Source organism: Protopterus annectens, chromosome 6.part0 (genome assembly GCF_019279795.1).
Source record: "Protopterus annectens isolate FY-2018-M chromosome 6.part0, PAN1.0, whole genome shotgun sequence".
Lineage (NCBI taxonomy): Eukaryota > Metazoa > Chordata > Ceratodontiformes > Protopteridae > Protopterus > Protopterus annectens.
In genome coordinates, this window is record NC_056737.1 from 242,783,568 (window position 1) to 242,802,837 (window position 19,270).

At 42.2% G+C, this 19,270-nt stretch overlaps 1 protein-coding gene across 1 annotated transcript in view; it reads right to left on the bottom strand.

The window, feature by feature from the left end:
* Positions 1 to 19,270, bottom strand: part of LOC122803818 (protein FAM98B-like) — a 631,752-nt gene that overhangs the window by 251,484 nt on the left and 360,998 nt on the right. Inside the window, exon 3 of the mRNA XM_044073503.1 lies at positions 11,908 to 12,042. Within this exon, the coding sequence (XP_043929438.1) occupies positions 11,908 to 12,042 (135 nt within the window). The remainder of the gene's footprint in view (positions 1 to 11,907; positions 12,043 to 19,270) is intronic.

Consider the following 19,270-nt stretch of genomic DNA (forward strand, 5'->3'; position numbering starts at 1 on the left):
GGCGGTTTCAAGGTACAACTTGTTTAGGATACAGCTCAAAAAGGAAGCATATAACTGTAAAGGATATAAAAGCCCTGATTAAGAGACTCAAACCTTTCAAACTTCTCTTAGAAAAGGTTTTGTAAGTGGCAACAGGCATCACCAATGTGGTACATTAGGAAGTGGGGGGGCTTATTCTTACCCCTTTTGTTGGCTGGCCATGGGAACCTGGGAGATGGCTCTTTGGTCCCCGATGATTCTAAAGGTAGTCTACAGCCTATTCCCAACTGAACTCACTGGCAGTCAGAGGAGATCAGCTTCAGATCTCCACAAATTAATGTAACTGGAGAATGTTTTCCTTCACACTGCTTATAGGTCATGTGTTCTAGATAGAGATCTGTTTTCTTTGAGCAACAAACAGCTGCAGACATTCTGATCCAGAGTGCACCCCACAAATAATCTTTAGTAGGTTATACCTTCTCCTTCAGATGGCAGGATCTATTTGTGTGTGCATTCCCTCTAAAACCCCCTTCTCACCATGGTTTTCCAGAAACTAAGGGAAGAGGAGCCAAGGATACGCCAATAGTACCTTTTTGGTCTAGGGCAGTTTTGGTTCATTCAGAGGTCTAGGGTGTGAAACCTTGTATCTGGGATTGGGAGTTACATTTTTTTGTCATCTTCAAGACTGTGTCTGGCAAGACTTGCTAGACCAACATCCCAAATTTTCCCGAGCCATCACCTCTCCTTGGTATATAATGCCATGTATTTAAGGATCCTTCTTCAGATCTCTTGACATTTTGTAAATGGTTTTACATGTGAAGTCTCTGGGTTCCCATTTTTATTAAGGTTTTGGGTATTAATTTCAAGTTTCTTCCTGATTTTTCATCCAGTGCTTTATTGAAATAGTAAAACAGACAAATGATCAAAAAGTACAGTTTTGTACCTACCATAAATGTAGATGTTCGAAGATCCACATTGCTGCAGTCCTTACACTTGGGTAGTCCGCTGTCCTCGGTCGGCCCGAATATCAAAGTATAAGGCTGACGTCGGTCAAGGCGCATTTGACTGACATCAGGACGTCAGGGTACAAATGCGCATGACCGACGTCATATCCTCAGTCTTTTCTTGCCCCAGATGTCAGAAGACCCTAAAAATAAAGGTCAAAACCAAAAGACAGCAAACAACCAACCAACCACCCTTGCACTAACTATATGTACAATATATACAATATACACAATATGTACAACCCAACCCACACAACCACCTCTAACTGCAGAGGGGAAGGAGGGAGGGTAAATTGGACTGCAGCAATGTGGATCTTCGAACATCTACATTTATGGTAGGTACAAAACTGTACTATGTTCTTCATCTCACATTGCTGCAGTCCTTACACTTGGGTAGAATCCCAAAGCAGAGGTGGCTAACTACAAGGAAGCAGGAGCTGCCAAAATGCCCTGCAAAACAGCAGTGGCAAAACCAGCCCTGGATTTAGAGTAGAGTAAAGTGGCAGGTGATAATGCCTAGAGAAAGTATGCACTGAACTCCAAGTAGCTGCCTCCAAAATATCCTTGGTTGCCACTCCCCTCAAAAAAGCTGTTGAAGTGGCAGTAGCCCTAGTGGAATGAGGCCTAATCCCAGCTGGAACCTCCTTGCCATGATGGGAATAACAGAATGCAATGCAAAACCCAATCCACTTAGAAATAGTTTGTTTTGACACAGGCTTGCCCTGAGAACTCAAAGCAAAAGAAACAAACAACTGCTGAGACTGCCTGAACCCTTTAGTTCTGTCCAAATAATAACGCAACTGCCTGTGTACATCTAAAGTGTGCAAAATCTTTTCCCCTTTATTTTGGGGATTTGCATAAAAAGTAGGCAAATGAATAGTTTGGTTTAAAGCCACACTAGAAACCACCTTAGGCATAAAGGAAGGATTAGTACGTAATGATACCCTATCCTTATGGAAAATCAAGAAAGGCTCAACATAAGGGCCTGCAATTCAGAAACCCTTCTTGCAGAGGTAATTGCCAACAAAAAAGCAGTCTTCCATGATAAATATTTCAACTCAGAAGTAGCTGCAGGCTCAAAAGGTTGTAGAGTGAGTTTCTCCAACACAAAATTGAGATCCCAAGCAGGAGTAGGAGCTCTTCGTGGGGGTCTTATATTCTTTGCCCCTCTAAGAAATTGCTTGAACAAAGGATGAGAAAACAATGGTGGGACACAATCATAGTGAGCCGAAATTGCTGCAGCATGAACCTTAATAGAAGAGAAAGACAAACCTTTGTCCAGTAACTCAGTAAGATATTGAAGAGCCACACTCAAATTAGGCTCAAACATCAAAATCTTTTGCTGCACTCCAAAATAAAAATCTCTTCCATTTATCACACTTTCCTTGTACTAGGCCTTCTAGCTTCCAAAATCACATTCAAAACTTGTTGTGGAAGTTGAGACCCTCTATGGTTCAAAACAGAATATGCCAGGCTGTTAGGTGAAGAGAGTGAAGTTTGACATTCAGCAAATGGCTGTCCTCCTGTGACAACAGGTGTGGAATCAAGGCAAAGGCCATGGAGGCTTCCGTGCCAGACTTCTCAGTAATGGGTACCAGTGCTGTCGAGGCCAATCTGGAGCTATTAAAATCATCCTTGGCTTGTCCTGTCTGACCTTTAGAAGTACCTTTGGGAGGAGAGGCAGAGGAGGAAAGGCATACACATGAAGATTGCTCCAATTGAAAGAAAGAGCATCCACTTTCCAAGCTGTGGGATGAAACCTTTTTGTGCAAAACTTTGGCAGCTGATGGTTTAGTGGAGAAGCGAACAGATCTATGTCTGGAGTTCCCCATGACACTGTCAATTTCTGAAATACATGAGGATCCAATTTCCACTGTGGGGATCCATAATTGCCTGCTCAACACATCTGCTAAGGAGTTCTGTGCTCCTGGCAGAAACCTTGCCTGAAGATTGAGCTGTAAACTGAGAGCAGTCTCCCACAAAATCATTGCTTGCCTGCATAGAGGATAAGAATCGTTCCCCTTGCTTGTTGATGTACCACATGACAGTTGTGTTGTCTGTTAGAATCAACACCTGCCCTGGAAGTAAATCCTTGAAAGCTATTAATGCAAACTGGACTGCCAACATCTCCTTCAGGTTGATATGTAGATGTTGTAGTCTGGCAGGCCACTTGTCTTGTATCCACTTTCCATTTAGATGAGCTCCCCAAGCTTTGTCTGAGGCATCTGTCGTTAAAATCTGACTCGCCTCTGGCCGGGTCACAGAGAGTCCCTTGTTTAGGTGACATTCCTGAGCCCACCACAAAAATTCCTTTTGAATGCAAGGTATTATTTGAATGACAGTGTCTAGATCCTGGCAGTGCTGTGTCCATACATTTTTGAGATACCATTGCAGCTTCCTCATATGCAGTTTGGCATTGGGAAGCACCAGAATACAAGATGCCATGAACCCTAAGGCTTGAAGGACTGTCTTTGCAGTCAGCCCGGACTGATGAGATAGCTGATGGAAGTAAAGGGATAGACTCTTTTGTTTGTCCGGGGTTAAAAAAGGCCATCTGGGATGCTGTATTCAGTCTCACACCCAGAAAGCACATGTCTTGAGAGGGTACTAGACTGGACTTTATTTCGTTCACAGAATACCCCAGGCATCTTAGCACTGCTATCACATATTCCAAATGATGAAGAAGCTCTTCCTTCCTTGAGCCAGAATCAGGCAGTCGTCCAAATAAGGATAGATCTGTATTCCTTTTAGCCTGAAGAAAGCTATCACTGGAGCCAGAACTTTCGTGAATACTCTGGGCGCAGTAGATAAGCCAAAGGGCAATGCAGAGAACTGATAGTGAGAAGTCCCAGCTCGCAGATACTTCCTGCAACTTAGTCTGATAGGAACATGAAGGTAAGCCTCCTTGAGATCCAAAGTCACCATCCAATGATCTTTGCCCAGCAGAGGTAAAAGCTGCTGTAACGTCAACATTTTGAACTTGGGAATGTCCAGATAAGTGTTGAGGGTAGATAAATCCAAAATTGGTCTCCACGTGTTCCCCTTCTTTGGTACTAGGAACAGGCGAGAATAAAATCCTAGGCCCACTTCTGGTATAGGGACCGGCTGTATGGCTACTGTTATTTGGAGTAACAGAGAAACTTGCTTGTGAGCCTCTATTCTTTGTTGAGGAGGAACGTCTGGCATGTCTTTGAAAGGAGGCAAGGTATGGAAATAAAACCTGTAACCGTGGTGTATGATATCCAATACCCATCTGTCTTGGGTAATTAAACTCCAATTTTCTTTGAAAAGTGCCAACCTTCCTCCCAAAGGTGCTGCCAGACGAGAAGGCTCTGGCAGCTGAAAAGGTAGGTCATTGGGTCGGTTGAAAGGACTGACCCCTGCCCTCACCGAAGACTGTGCAGGAGAACTCCCTGTTCTAGGCCTGAAAGAGCCCTGAGCTCTGCCCCTACCACGTCTAGATCTACCCCTAGACTGGGAATCATAAGAAGGATACGTCCACCCCTTAGTAGGCCAATTTCTACTAAACTTTGGAGGCTGGACCTGCAAAAATCTTTAACAGTCTGCATAGACTTAGCCTTGTCTTCCATTTTCTTTAAAACTGCCTCAACAGGAGGACCAAACACCACGTCAGATTGTAAAGGAGCATCTAAAATCCTTGTTTTAACATGTTCAGACAAATTTTGATCCCTTAGCCAGGCGAAGAACTGACCCAGTGGCAGCCACCCTAGACGAGGCCTGTACAGCATCAAAACCACATTGCAAAGAATGCTTACCCACCTGTTCAGAAACATGTACTAAATCCTGCAACTCTTTACAATCAATACCTACTGCCAGAGCATCAACCTTAGACTTCAATTGTGAAAGGAGATAGTTTTGGTATTTCAACATGTGAAACTGGCAATTCAAAGCCCTCATAGCAAGAGTGGAAGAAGTATAAACTTTCTTTCCCCATCTATCCAAGGCCCTAGCCTCTTTGTCTGCAGGAACCGAATTCTTTACAACAGAAGCCTTAACTCCTTTAGGCCCCTGGCTAACAGTTTCTGGTTCTGCCCTAGGACTCTTAAAAGATACTTATGAGCTTCAGGCACCCTGGAAAACCTATCCGATGTAACAGGAGCAGGAGGCAAAGAATCAGGATTAAGAGAAGCCTCTGAAAAAACATCTTCCACCACATCCAAAACAGGAGGTATAGCCAAAGGCCTATGCTGGGGTAAAAACAAAAATTCCCTAAGCCTTTTCCTGGAATCAGAGAAGTCCTGACCTTCCCACTTAAAATGCTCCCTCATGGAATGAAGAGTTTCTGAAAAAGAAAAATCCTCAGGAGGAGAAGCAGAAGGAGTAGAATCATCCACATCAGAATCAGAATAAGGAGAGTACTCCTGCAAGTCTTCAGCCGAAGACACTGAAACATCTGAAGCCTGCTCAAAACCCCCCAGCTCAGGCTCCAGCCTAGGTCTCTTATCAGGAGGGGGCATAGAACCCCTAATCAAAGTAATCAAATCTTCTGCCATTTTAAGCATATGCTTCTTGGGCACAGTTCCTGAAACGCTAGGGGTAACACCAACTGAAGCCAAACCTGGCCTGCCCCTGGGAGAAGCCTTTGAAACAGAAGGAGAGGGCCTAGCCACCCTGGGAAGGGAGGGGAGAACAGTAACCTGAGAAGCCCCCTCAGCCTGACTTGCCTCCTGAGAGGCCACATCTTGCAATAATAAAGTCTCACCCTGGGAACACAAAGAAACCTCCGGTGGAGCCACCGGCTCCACCGACACCTCTAAAGAACCGGCGTCCGGTACAGACGGTTCTTCTAGGCTTAACTGCCTTGTCCTTGCGCTTCTTAGAAGAAGCGGGTGTCGGAGCATCCGACGGCATTTTATAGTTGCTCCGCTTCCCAAAGACTAACCTTGCACAATCCAACCTTCTCTTTATAGTGCCTTTATTAAATCTAGCACAAGAGCGACAGCCAACAACGTCGTGCTCAGGCCCTAAGCAAGGAATACACAAAGTATGATAATCTCTATGCGGTATCTGTTTCCCACAAGAAATGCAATTATTGACTTTTTCTGACATCCGTAAATGACTGAGGCAAGAAAAACTAAAATATTCCCACGGGGGTACTTAGCCAACTTTGAACTCTGTCTGAAACTTCAAATCGAAAAATCTCAGAACGCCAACCGGCACTTGCAATGCTGCTTCTGCATCGGACCATGCGGCAAAAAAGACTGAGGATATGACGTCGGTCATGCGCATTTGTACCCTGACGTCCTGATGTCAGTCAAATGCGCCTTGACCGACGTCAGCCTTATACTTTGATATTTGGGCCGACCGAGGACAGCGGACTACCCAAGTGTAAGGACTGCAGCAATGTGAGATGAAGAACATCAACTTGTTTTGTCAATGCATTTTATTTTATTTCAAGTAGTCATCATTCAACCAAAAACATGACCAATACTGCATTAACAAAGATGTCCAAGCAGCAACTTTAGGTTAGTTACCTTAAATAATTCCAACAGAATAGAAGCAACTTGCTCATTAGTGACACATTATGGTCTTCTTTTAGAATTTCACAACTCAAGTGCTAGCAGAGATAAAACTTTAGGCATCCTGAAATATGCAAATCCATACTGAGCACTTCACAGGCATACTAACCTTTACTTTATTGGCTACAGAATGTAATTTAAGCTCTTGTATTTGTAAAATTTAGTCCTGTAAGTCTGATTACCACTGAATCCATTTCTGTTTAGTGATTCTCTTTTCATCCACCAGAAAAATTAGATTTAAGAATATTGCTTTCAGACGTGAGCAGTGTGATCAAAAGATCAAACTCCATCAAGAACAGTGATGCTGAAACCTAACTTGTTAGGGCCATAGAAAGTTGCGCATATTGACTTTCCTTTTTCAGACTGAGACAATGTCATAAATATACAATCAGACCCCTTTAGCCTTCTGCTCACCTCCCCAACATTCTAGGGCTATGTTATAGTAATTGTGGCTACTTTTGCGAGAGAGTAGAAATGTTTAAGCAATGTCAGCCAAACTTCCCTGACTTAGTTTTATCCTGCAGATATGCTGCTACCGTTATCCATTCTTGTTGAGGGATTTAAACAAACAATACTCTTTCTCACCGTATTCTGTATTTATCTGCAAATTTATTTTTTTCTCCTGTAAACATTTTATAAATTGTGTACACCCCCTTTGGAGCAACCTTGTATGTTTGTTGTAATCACTTTTGCAGTAGCCTCAGTATATGGGTTATATCCTGCCAAGGATGGGACAGTGGACAGCTTCCAAAGTTTTAAGGGCACTCATTTCTTATCCAAACCATTGGTCAGCTCCAGTTGAGCTGAAGAAAGAGTGGTTTGGGCATTAAGCCATTTAGAGCTTTCCTGCCACTGAGGAGTGCTCCTCTTGCAAACTTTAGAGAATCAATGGTCAGCTAACACTTTCTATTTGCTAAGGTACCAAATATCTTTCACATGGCACTGTACAACAAATAATCTCCTTTGTTGCAAAAAAAGGCACCTACATGGGAGACGAGGAAATCAAGGTCCTCCCCACCCAGTTGTACATTCATTATACATTTTTGATTCAAAGCAACATTATTATAACAATCATAAACAATCGCTGAATAATTAAAAGGAACACTACAGCATTTGTTTGGATCGACATCAGTTTATCGAGAAAAACACATTGTCAAAACTTGTCAAAACTCATATGGTCAACAATGCAGTGAATTGAAAAACTAGCAATGCCACACCCCCACATCGCTTGCTAATTATTTATCCAGTACCGTGATCACATGACAGTGGAACAAAGGGCAAATTCCTAGATCCTTACAGTGCTGCGATCTCTGAATGAAACAAATTTCTTGGGTGGCGAAACCAGGGTACCTTTTTGGCTAGGCTTATATAGGCCCTAGGGCCAATAGCCTAGTACCTACCTATGAATCTATTACTAGTAAAGGGCCTGGAGTCTGTAGATAGCTTAAGGAAAACAGCTCCCTAAGAATAGCCCGAGCTATCTGTGGTTACACAGTAGGAGGTGGAAGGGAGAAAGGAAGACCAGGGCTGGCAGCAATATGGTCCACCCACCAAGTAAATCCCTTTTGACAAACCCAAACACTGCGATGTGAACAGATGCAAGGTGCTGGTGCTGGGTCCGCACAGATCTGAGAAACCTCCAAATTTTTCTCATGTAAAGCCTGTCCAGAGGAATTGTGTGAATCAGAGCTTTGAACTTTAGAATCCTGAGAAGTCTCTGTGAAAGAAAGCTTGGCTGGAGAATAACAGAAACAGCTCCTTGCACAGATCCATTTTGTTCTGCAGGAGAAAAGCCCTCATACGGGATGTATTCAGAAACCAGACCAGAAACATGACCCTGTGAGAAGTGAGAGGATTTTTGTAAATTTATATGGAATCCAACACAGAGGAGATTTTTTACCAATGCTAAAGATTCAGAAAAAAACTAAATGAAAACTCCAACCAAGCTAGAACTTCCAATGAGTGACCTCCCAAACCTCCTGTAGCAGAGGCACATGGGATATATGCAAATGACCCTTATGAACATCAGGTGTTTCAGCTATATGGCAATTCTGACTGCCCATGACTTTACATTTGAAGTCGTTTTAATGGACAATTTCAGGCCAATAAAGCCAAACCTCACTGGGTTTCTCCTCTTGTGGCATGGGAGAAAGTATCTCAGTCTAATTCATCATCAGACTGGGAAAGGGAATTCAATGGAGAAGAAAATATTTTTCTTTCAGTATTCACAGAGAGTTCAAAATTAAAAGAAATTTTTGAATACGCGATTTGTAAAATAAAATCAAGTCAGTCTTCCCTGCCCAGCCCCTCTGGAACAGGAAAAGAAAAATGTCCAGCTTTGTTTTCTTTTTTTAGGAAGCAACCTAAAAAAGGAAAAACTCTAGGATAGGACTTTTGCATGGGAGTCTATGTCATTTTGGCTGTAGAACATTGCTCAATCTTACCTCCAGAACCAAGAGTTGGTTTTTCCTTGCCCTTGCTCTACAACCACCCGACTGCTACAAAAGTGACCAACTCCTGGTCCTGAGCAACTTCCATATGAAAACCATCAGCAGGATTGAGAGAAGATGAGTGGTCTGAAGAATCTGGTGTAGCAATAGCAGAACAGTTTATTGCTGGCAGCCTGTTGACTATCAATGATTCCCCATGAAAGTCGCTTCTTCTTGCGGATGGGGAAAGGAAAAAACCTAACAGCCTTAAGCCTGCTCCATGGTTAGCAGACAGTGAGTGCCAAATAAATTGGTAGTGAAGACTTGTCAGTCAACATCCTGACAAGAAATACACAGTTTTGATGCAAATAATTCAGACACAACCCTAAAAAAAAACAACTTTTTCATTGTGCCCTAAAGCTTTTGATGCTGGCTGGTTGTCCTAGCCTTGGTAAGATAACCAATATAGCCTAGATTACTGCAACAGTGATCTAATAATGAAGATCTAAACATGGTTCAGGAGGACCCCCAGTTTATACTAGAAACATGCTAATATTTCAGGCACACAGGCATTCATCTTCATGAAAAAGTGAAGGGTGCAAAGCTCTGGATGTCAGACTATTAGCCAGACATTCTGCAGCACACATGCCAGAAGTTTGTACTACTACAATAGAGATATGAACAATGATCACCATCTTGAACTGATGCATGAGCTTTGCAACAATGGACCCACTGTACATCTGTGTCAGGATCCCCTCTCCATCCAGTTTCCATTTGTGACTATTTGCCCTGGACCTGGTCATCTCTCTACTACACAAGTGCTGTCTAAGCAAACATGCAAAGCACTGAGGTGATGGCCTAGCTTCACTACTACCTTCTCTGCCTGGTTTATACTTCATCTTTATGCTGCCTTTGAGCACTTGAAGGATACGTAGATATCAGACTCTGTACTGCAAGCTTTAAGGTCTAAAATAATTCCAAATCACCGATTAGCTGATGTGTTTCTTCAGCCTGTCCACTGGCACTACAAGTACAGAAACTGACAATTAGCAGAGGACATTTAGAAGCATTCAAGCTGAAATTGCAGAGTTTTGAGCCAGGTCTGGAAAAAAAATTCCCATGTCCTGCCTTGTTCTGTGGCAAAAATAAGTTACATTGTTGTGGTTTGGTATGGTATGGTGACCTGGAAAGATGCAACATTATCCACCAGCATTTAATTTAAGAGAAATGTGATGCACCTGAGTCTGTGTCAAAGACAGAAGCAGAAAAGTCCAAAGCATGAAAGAATAATTTTCTGAGCAACAAACTAATGAAACAAAATTAACTCTGTGCCACAAACTGTGGGACTTCAAAAGAAATGCAACCAAGCAGGAAAGATTAGGGGAGAAAATACCAACAGTCAATACACTGGTATGAAAGCTGCAACTGTCTGGCCAGTACCAACACAAAACTAAACTAGCAAAAGTTAGAAAAGAACTGTGAACTGAATTTAGAAGATCACTGCTCTTGGTGTCTGAATTTGCAGGCAGAAATAATACGAAGGTTTGGGTTTCTGGCACATGAAGTTTCTCTGCCCATTCTCAAATCATAAGAATTCTAGCTTTTTAAAGACTACCGCAATCTCAGATTTGGTTCGGAAGTCTTGGGATGGAGCATGTAATAAACAAGCACGTAATATATTCTTCTTGAGAAATGTTTTTAAGTTGCTTCTGTTTGTTCAAAAAGGAAACAAGACTGATTTTTTTTAAAAACTTTTTTTTAAAACTATTTCCAACATTACAGCAAGCGGTCCAACATCTTAAGATGATGGTCAACCATGTTAACACCTGGAGCCCCTAGCAGCTGATTCTTTCCAAGTGAACTAGGGCAGGGTACCCACACTGTGTACAACCTATTGAAGGAGTCCATTTCAAACTTGGTGTGAGGTACAAACCGACTGTTCTTCTAACATTCAGGAGCTCCTACAGCTTCATTAGTGATGCAGATAAAACCATGACAATGGCTCAGGTGATCTGGGTTTGATTAGCAGCTGATGTACTTGAAGGTGCAAACAGGGAGTAAGGGTGTGGCCATCCTTGGGAGTTGAGTGTTGGGGGGGGGGGGGCTTTAATTGAAGAACACAAGGAGGCTAGGTCAAGATGTCAGAACCTAGCACATACCAACGTCAGATGCAAAGGGAACATGAAAGGGCTGAATAATTAGGAAAAACAGTCCCCAGCAACAGTGTGATGCTGCCTTAGGATTTTCAGTCTCCCCAATGGCCCCAAAAACAAGTTGACAGTACGCTGAGTGAGGCTAAGTTGGGACCAGTAGACTTTATGGACAAGGATGGGACCTAGATACATTTGATGGTCAGTTGTGAGGAACCAAAAGGAGATGCAAAATAAACATTCAAGAGCTCTTTCTTTTACTCTGCCCCATGTCAGACATAACGTCAGCATTTCGTTCATACCCGCTTTAGATTCAGCTCATCTGACTACCTACCTCCCAGGCCCAAAAAGAAAGAAAATCCCTTTCAAACCAGGTCTTCACTTGCCTCTTTTGATGGCAAAGTGGTCCTGCAACATTTTGTCCCTCCACACCAGCCAGCCCAGCCTGCTAACAAACTATTTTACAAACCAGGACTGCTGCCAAAGTAGATGTGTACCACTGCCTATCGACGAAGGGATCAGAAAATAAATGGCATCCAACACAGTTGTAGGATGTGATTTAACCTGAATGAAACATTGAAGATTGTACTCCAGTGCCCAACTCAAAGCCACAAGCTGGAATAGCATAATATCAGTAATGACGTGTAACACTACAACAGCCACAAGGATTTCCTCATCTCCTGCAAAGCTATTTGAAGGAAGGCAACAAAGCCCATCTTTACTGACAATACTTTTAAATATATGCAATTTGCATAGTCTGTGGCAAAAAAAAAGTCTATAGCCAGCAAGTATTTTCTTTACTTACATAGTAGTTTCAAACAATCTTCCTTTGTCTTCAGTCTCTCTTTAACTTCTCCTGAAATAAGTGATGAATATGGGCAGGCCAGCTCCTTCAGAAAGCCACTAACTTCCAACTGAAAGCCTTCCACATCATCAGCACCTAAAAACAAAGCAAACAGCAGCTGAAGATATTTTTCCTTATATCACTGTTACTAGGTTCCAACATACAGTCTACATGTAAATTAGGTATGCACCAATATAAAAAACAGCCAGATGATGCTCCTTACTTTTTCAAATGTCCAGATAATTACTTTTCCTGTCTACATAACCATTTAAAACTGTGATAAGCAAATTAACTAAGACACCATAAGCTTCTTTGTATTTAATGACATATGCGTATTATCCCACTATCACTCATACTAAAATGCCAGCTTATTCATCAATGTCCGTCTTCGCTTAACACACATTTTTTAACTGCTGTATTTTACAGTAACAATTTTTAGGTCAAATACTGCATGCCTTCATAAATTCACAGATGGTTGCCAACTCAAGAAGCAGTTCATTTTTATACTGTTTAATGCACCTGTAGAACACAGCATTTGGTCTTTTATTTTTTGAATCAATCAAAATGCACTTAAGCATTACAAAACCTCCAAATTGTTCATCCCCCCCCCCCTTGAAAAAAGGCAAACCAAAGTAGCAGTGATTTAGAAAACATGATGTGATTTTACAACACACAATCAAATGTCATCATGGCATAGATATTTAAAGAAGAAATCACATCGGATACATACTAATGAAGGATCATGCAACTAATTCAAACACCAACAATAAGCCAGCAATGCTGGAAGAAATTCAAGTCTGTTAAACTTTTCACATGTAAGAAAGGTCCTTATTTTGTAAAGCACCTTTTCTCCACTGTTATGCTCCAATCTCATGCTACAACATAAAGAGCAGGCATCACAGCACAGTGGCAGGAAAGTGGATCAGGTTTAAAAGCATGCACTTCATGATGCCACACCTCCTTGCAATGAGAATTGTATCGCAGCTTTTTGTTACAAAAACAGATAACACTTTGCTTCTGGCTACTCTCTGAGGCAGTAGCAAGTACGCTTTCAAAGCTGTAAAACACTTTGCACTCTGAAATCCCCTCCCCCTTTTCCCTATCTCAGTACAGTGGAGCAGCTTTCAATCTGTTTTCAAAGTAAATTTCAGAGTTAAAAATATTCCAAGGCTACAAAGTTCTCTGACCATTCATGCCTTGCCAGTACCCTCCCTTAAGCAGCACCTCCCTTCTCGAGAAGGGCCATGGCAGTCAATCCTAGGGTAAACATGTGACCACCCATCCAGTCATTCAGGTTATGTTTAAAGGAAGATACTTAAACTGTTTAACATGCAGAGGAAGTTTATTCCAGAGGTTAGGGAGATGCCGGTTATAAACCGGTCCCTTCAGTGTGTTTTATTTATTTGTTGGTAAAGACTTGGGTCCCTTGTTCTAGTACTGGTGGAGGCAATGGAATTGTGGAAAACCAGGAGGTGCACAATAACAAGGTTTCTAATTGTACTGTAAACGGCAGAGATCTCTCCATTAAACTGAATAAAGGGCTAGGCCTTCCACACTTTCAATAATTCAGGGAATTTAGGCCTGTGATCTTTTTGATTATGAACCTTTGGGTCTAATTGTTTAATATGTTTAGTGAGATATACTCGAAAAGGGACACTGTATTCAAAAACTGGTATGATCAGATTTTAGGAGTTGGGCAATGGCGGCATTTGCATAATACAATATAGCTAAATAGAAGAATGTATGAAGGATCTCTTCTGCTTGAACACAAGAACCAGACAAGGGTGTGCCCTTTCCCATCTGCTACTAGCTTTATATTTCGAGTCACTGTCAAAGGGACAAATAAATTCAAGGATATAAATGGTACAGTAATTAAAAACGTTAGCTGGGTTATTGTGCTTCAGCACAAGAACCAGACAAGGGTGTCCTCTTTCCTATCTGTTACTGGCTTTATATTTAGAGCCACTGTCAACTAATATAAGGGACAAACAAATTCAAGGATATAAACAGTACTATCAAAAAAGTTAGTTTTATTTGCATATAATACTATTTTGTACTTAAGATGACACAGCAGGTAGTGTTACCTCACAGCAAGAGGTTCTCCAGTTTGATTTCAGATGGGGTGTCTTCTGTGCATAGTCTGCATGTCCTCCATGTGTTTGTGTGGGTTTTCTCTGGGTGCTGTGATTTCCTCCTACACTGCAAAGATATGCAGAAAATGCACTGGACACATCAAAATGGCCATGTTGACAGTGTATATGTGGGTATGAAAGAACAAATGCAGCAGTGCTAGCCACCAGGTGTTGCGAATATTGGCTCTATGTGATTGGCACTGCTAAAGGAACACCCAGACCCCATGTCTAAAAATATGAAAAAGGTGCTGTGATCGATGGATTACTTTGCACTTGATAAATCCCAAAAAGGACATTTCAGTGTTGTGGAATATATTTACAGACAAGTTCAGGTCTTTTTGGGATATAAAATTAATGTAATAAAACAAAGGTTATAGCAGTATGTACCAACAAATATAGTGACTCAGCAATGCTTATATTAAGGGGGAAGTTAAATGAAATATTTAGGTCTAAAGATTAAAATGCATCATGTTATGGCAGTTGTGGATATGTGGGAAGAGACTAAACAATAGATATTACTACAAATCGAGAAACTGGAAGCTCGATTATGGATATGGACAGAAAGATACAAGCGGTAAAAATGTTTCTAGTCCCTTTAGTTTTATATACAGGTCAGGCACATTTTTTATTAACCACAGTTGTGAATGTTAATAAAAAGTTGAAGGGATTTACTTGAGTGGAAGACAGCATGAGTTAAGTGAATATAGTTCATTCTCCTCAGAATATGGTGGTTTAAGATTACCTAATTTAAAGGGCTACTTTAGAGCTATAAAGTTAAGGTGTCTATACAAAACACAAAAGTTTAAAGATCAAAGTGGAAAGGGATGATGATGAAAAAGGGAAGGAGTTTCAGAATTAAGAGGAGAGTAAGATTTTGGATGCAGGTCCTTAGGAGAATACAGAATATATTTATAAAGTAGCAGAAATTATTCTAAAAACTAAGCCAACACAGAAATGGAGGAAACAGATGACTGCAAGCAAGGGTACAGAACATAGTAAGGGGGGGGCAGGAATTTACTGGAGAAAATTCTCAAAGGAACCATAGTATTAAAGCAAATAAGACAAGGACAGGTAAGAGTAGGATGTGGCCAAGCAAAAGTGTGGTATGCAGGTTAACCACCACCTTTCCTACCAGGGAATGGTAGAGTACAGGTAAAGAGAAAGGGAAGTACAGTTTTGTACCTACCATAAATGTAGATGGTGTATACACTGCTGCAGTCATTACACTTGGGTTATCTGCCGTCAAGCGGTCCCGCAGTCGGCCCGAGTTCCAAAGTCTTGGTCCGGCGTCAGTTGCTGCCGCTTCTTCCCTGACGTCAGAGCACCAGGAGTATACACGATGCAGCCAATGCCATTTTCTTCAGTTTTTCTTGCCCCAGCTGTCAGGTGCCTCCAAATAGGTAGGCAATACATACTGCTAATAACACATACAGGAAAAATAAGAAACAATACCTATAGCTACAAGCAAATACACAACATAGGTTGTAAAGGATAGAGAGGTATAGATAAGTCCCAGCTAAGAAAGTGGGGTTGGAGGGAGGGTAACCTGGACTGCAGCAGTGTATACACTTGAACATCTACATTTATGGTAGGTACAAAACTGTACTATGTTCGTGTTACACTGCTGCAGTCATTGCACTTGGGTTGAATTCCAAAGCTGAGGCTGGGCGGTTGAGTCTATACAGGATTAGGAGTGGCGATGAGGCCCTGCAGAACTGCAGTGGCAAAGCCAGCTCTGGATTTGGAGTATAGAGGTAAGTGGTAATGTTTGGTAAAGGTGTGCACAGAACTCCAAGTTGCAGCTTCCAAAATATCCATGGTTGGTACTCCTCTAAGAAAGGCGGCTGAGGTGGCTGTAGCCCTGGTAGAATGTGGCCTAATGTTACAAGGCAGTTTTTCCATGTTGTGTGTAGCAGAAACGGATACAGTGCCCTATCCATTTTGAAATGGTCTGTTTTGAAATAGCCTTTCCCTGTGATCCTGCAGCATAGGATACAAACAGTTGCTCAGATTTTCTGAAAGCTTTTGTTTTGTCCAAGTAGAAACGTAACTGCCTGTGTATGTCCAATGAATGAAGAAGCCTCTCCCCTTTACTCTGGGGATTTGGATAAAAAGTGGGTAAATGAATTGTTTGGTTAAGAGCCACACTGGATATCACCTTTGGCATAAAGGTAGGGTTTGTTCTTAAGGAAACCCTGTCTTGATGTAAAATGATGAAAGGTTCCACCGCCATTAGTGCCTGTAACTCAGACTCTCCGTGCTGAAGTTATTGCCAGCAGCAGAGCAGTTTTCCATGACAAAAATTTTAATTCTGCTGAAATGGCTGGCTCAAAAGGTGGTAGAGTAAGCTTTTCCAAAACAAAGTTGAGGTCCCAAGTTGGTGTTGGTGCTCTGCAGGGCGGTCTTATGTTTTTAGCCCCTCAGAGGTATTGTCTTAGTAATGGATGTGAAAATATAGGAGGATCCGTGTTGTAATGAGCTGAAATAGCAGAGGCGTGGATCTTAATAGATGAAAAGGAAAGGCCTTTGTCCAGCATCTCTATTAAGTATTGTAATATCGGAGGAATATTTGGGACAAGAGGGTTTAGGCCTTGAGCCTGGTTCCAGGCGCAGAATCTTTTCCATTTTTCTGAATATGATTTCCTGGTGCTGGGTCTCCTGGCCTCCAAAATGACATCCATAACAGCTTTAGAGAGGAGTGTTGACTGTTTGGTTAAGAAATCTGCCATGCAGCCAGATTTAAGGTTTTGCGCTGGCTGCGCAGGATTGGATTGTTTTGCTGAGTCAGAAGATGAGGTATTTGAGGTAAAATCCAGGCTGGGCCTTGAGCCATGTTCCTTAATATTGGATACCAGTGCTGTTGTGGCCAGTCTGGAGCAATGAGGATCATTTGTGGCCTTTCCAGTCTGGCTTTCAGGAGGACCTTTGCTAGGAGAGGCAGTGGTGGGAAAGCATAAACTTTTAGTGTTTTCCAACTGAATGATAGGGCGTCCACTTTCCACGCTTATGTGTGGTATGTCCTTGTGCAAAATTTCTGTAGTTGGTAGTTCAGGGGGGAGGCAAAAAGATCTATGTCTGGGCTCCCCCATTTCTGAGTTATCATTGTGAATACTTGTGGATTTGGTTTCCACTCGTGAGGATCCAAAATTTTTCTGCTTAAATAGTCTGCCAGTGCATTTTTCTTTCATGGTAGGAATTGTGCTAGCAGTTGAACTTGATAGGTCAGTGCTGTATTCCACAAAGTCATTGCTTGTCTGCATAGGGGGTAGGAATGTGTGCCCCCTTGCTTGTTTATGTACCACATCACTGTGGTGTTGTCAGTCTTTAGTAGCAATTGTCCTGGATGTAGAAGGTCTTGGAGAGCTGTCAGGGCATTTTGTACAGCTAGCATCTCTTTTTGATTGATGTGGAGATGCATTTGGTCTGTGGTCCACTTGCCCTGGATACATTGTCCTACCATGTGTGCTCCCCAGGCGTAATCCGATGCATCCGTTATTGTCTGCCTGGCTGTGGGTAAAGTAAAAGGCTGCCCCTTGTTGTGGTGACATGCCTGTGCCCACCATTGAAACTCCTGTTGAAGGCAGGGGATGAGTGGTATTATTGCTTCCAAACTGTGGCTGTGCTGAGTCCATATGCTTTTCAGATAACATTGTAACTTCCTCATATGCAGACTGGCATATGGAATTAGTAGTATGCAGGATATCATGAACCCCAAGGCCTGCACAATTTTTCTTGCAGGGGAGTTGGGTTTTTGTGGTCATCAATTGAAAATATTGAGTCAGTTGCCCTTGTTTGTCTGGTGTGAGATAAGCCATCTGGGCCGTTGTATTTAAGCTGGCACTCAGGAATATTATCTCTTGTGAGGGCACTAGTTTTGACTTCTTTTTGTTTACTGTGTACCCTAGGCAACTTAGCAAGCTTTTTACAAACGCCAGATGCTTTAGAAGAATGTCCTTGCTTTCTGCTTGAATAAGGCAGTCATCCAGATATGGGTATATTTGAATTCCCCTTTGTCTGCAAAATGCAATTACTGGTGCCAGGCATTTTGTGAAGACCCTGGGCGCAGTAGATAAGCCAAAGGGCAGTGCAGAGAATTGGTAATGCGTTGAACCTGCTAAGAATCTGAGGTATCTTCTGCAATTTTGTCTGATAGGGACATGCAGGTATGCCTCCTTGAGGTCCAACGTTACTAGCCAAGCCTTCTTGCCCAGCATGGGAAGAAGCTGCTGTAGTGTCAACATTTTGAATTTGGGAACTTCCAGGTAAGTATTTAGAGCAGAAAGATCCAGAATGGGCCTCCATGCTTTGACCAGAAAGAGTCGAGTAAAATCCTTGTCCTTGCTCTTGTGTTGGTACCTCTTGAATAGCTCTCATGTCTATGAGTGCTGCAATTTGTTTTTGAGCCTCTGCCCATTGATTTGGTGGCAGGTTTGGCATTCCTTTTAGCCTTGGTAAAGTGTGAAAGTGGAACCTGTAACCTTGAGATACAATATTTAGAACCCATTTGTCTTGGTTGATGACATGCCAATTGTGTGCAAAAAGTGCTAGTTTTCCTCCCAAGAGAGCTGCCAAGAGAGAGGTGCTTGGCAGCTGGAGGGGGAAGTCATTGGGACAGTTTCCTATAAGGTTGTGGCCTGTCTTTCCCTCCTTTCTGGGTTGAACTGCCCCATTGGCGAGGCTTGTAAGAACCTTGTGGCTGACCTCTGTCTCTTGGGCGTCTGTATCTGCCCCTCTGAGGTCTGTCTGTAGTTGGAAAGGACCAATTTTTAGATGGCCAATTTCTGCTAAAACGAGGGGGCTGAACCTGTAAGAAATCCTTGACAGTTTGCATAGATTTTGCCTTATCCTCCATTTTCTGTAATACTTCTTCTGCTTTGACTCCAAATAAAACACCCTGCTGTAAAGGTGCAGCCAATAATTTTGCTTTAACATGATCAGGTAAACTTTGTTCTTTTAACCAAGCATGCCTACCGATGACAGACCCTGTAACTGCTGCTCTACAAGAGGCTTCTAATGAATCAAATCCACATTGCAGTATGTTTGCCCACTTGTTCTGCTGCATGCAATAAATCCTGCATTTCCTTATAATCAGGAAGCTCTGAATTTGGAAGCATTTTTTGTTTTAACTGAGACATCAAGTATTGCTGATATTTCAGCATGTGAAATTGGCAATTTAAGGCCCTCATTGCTAG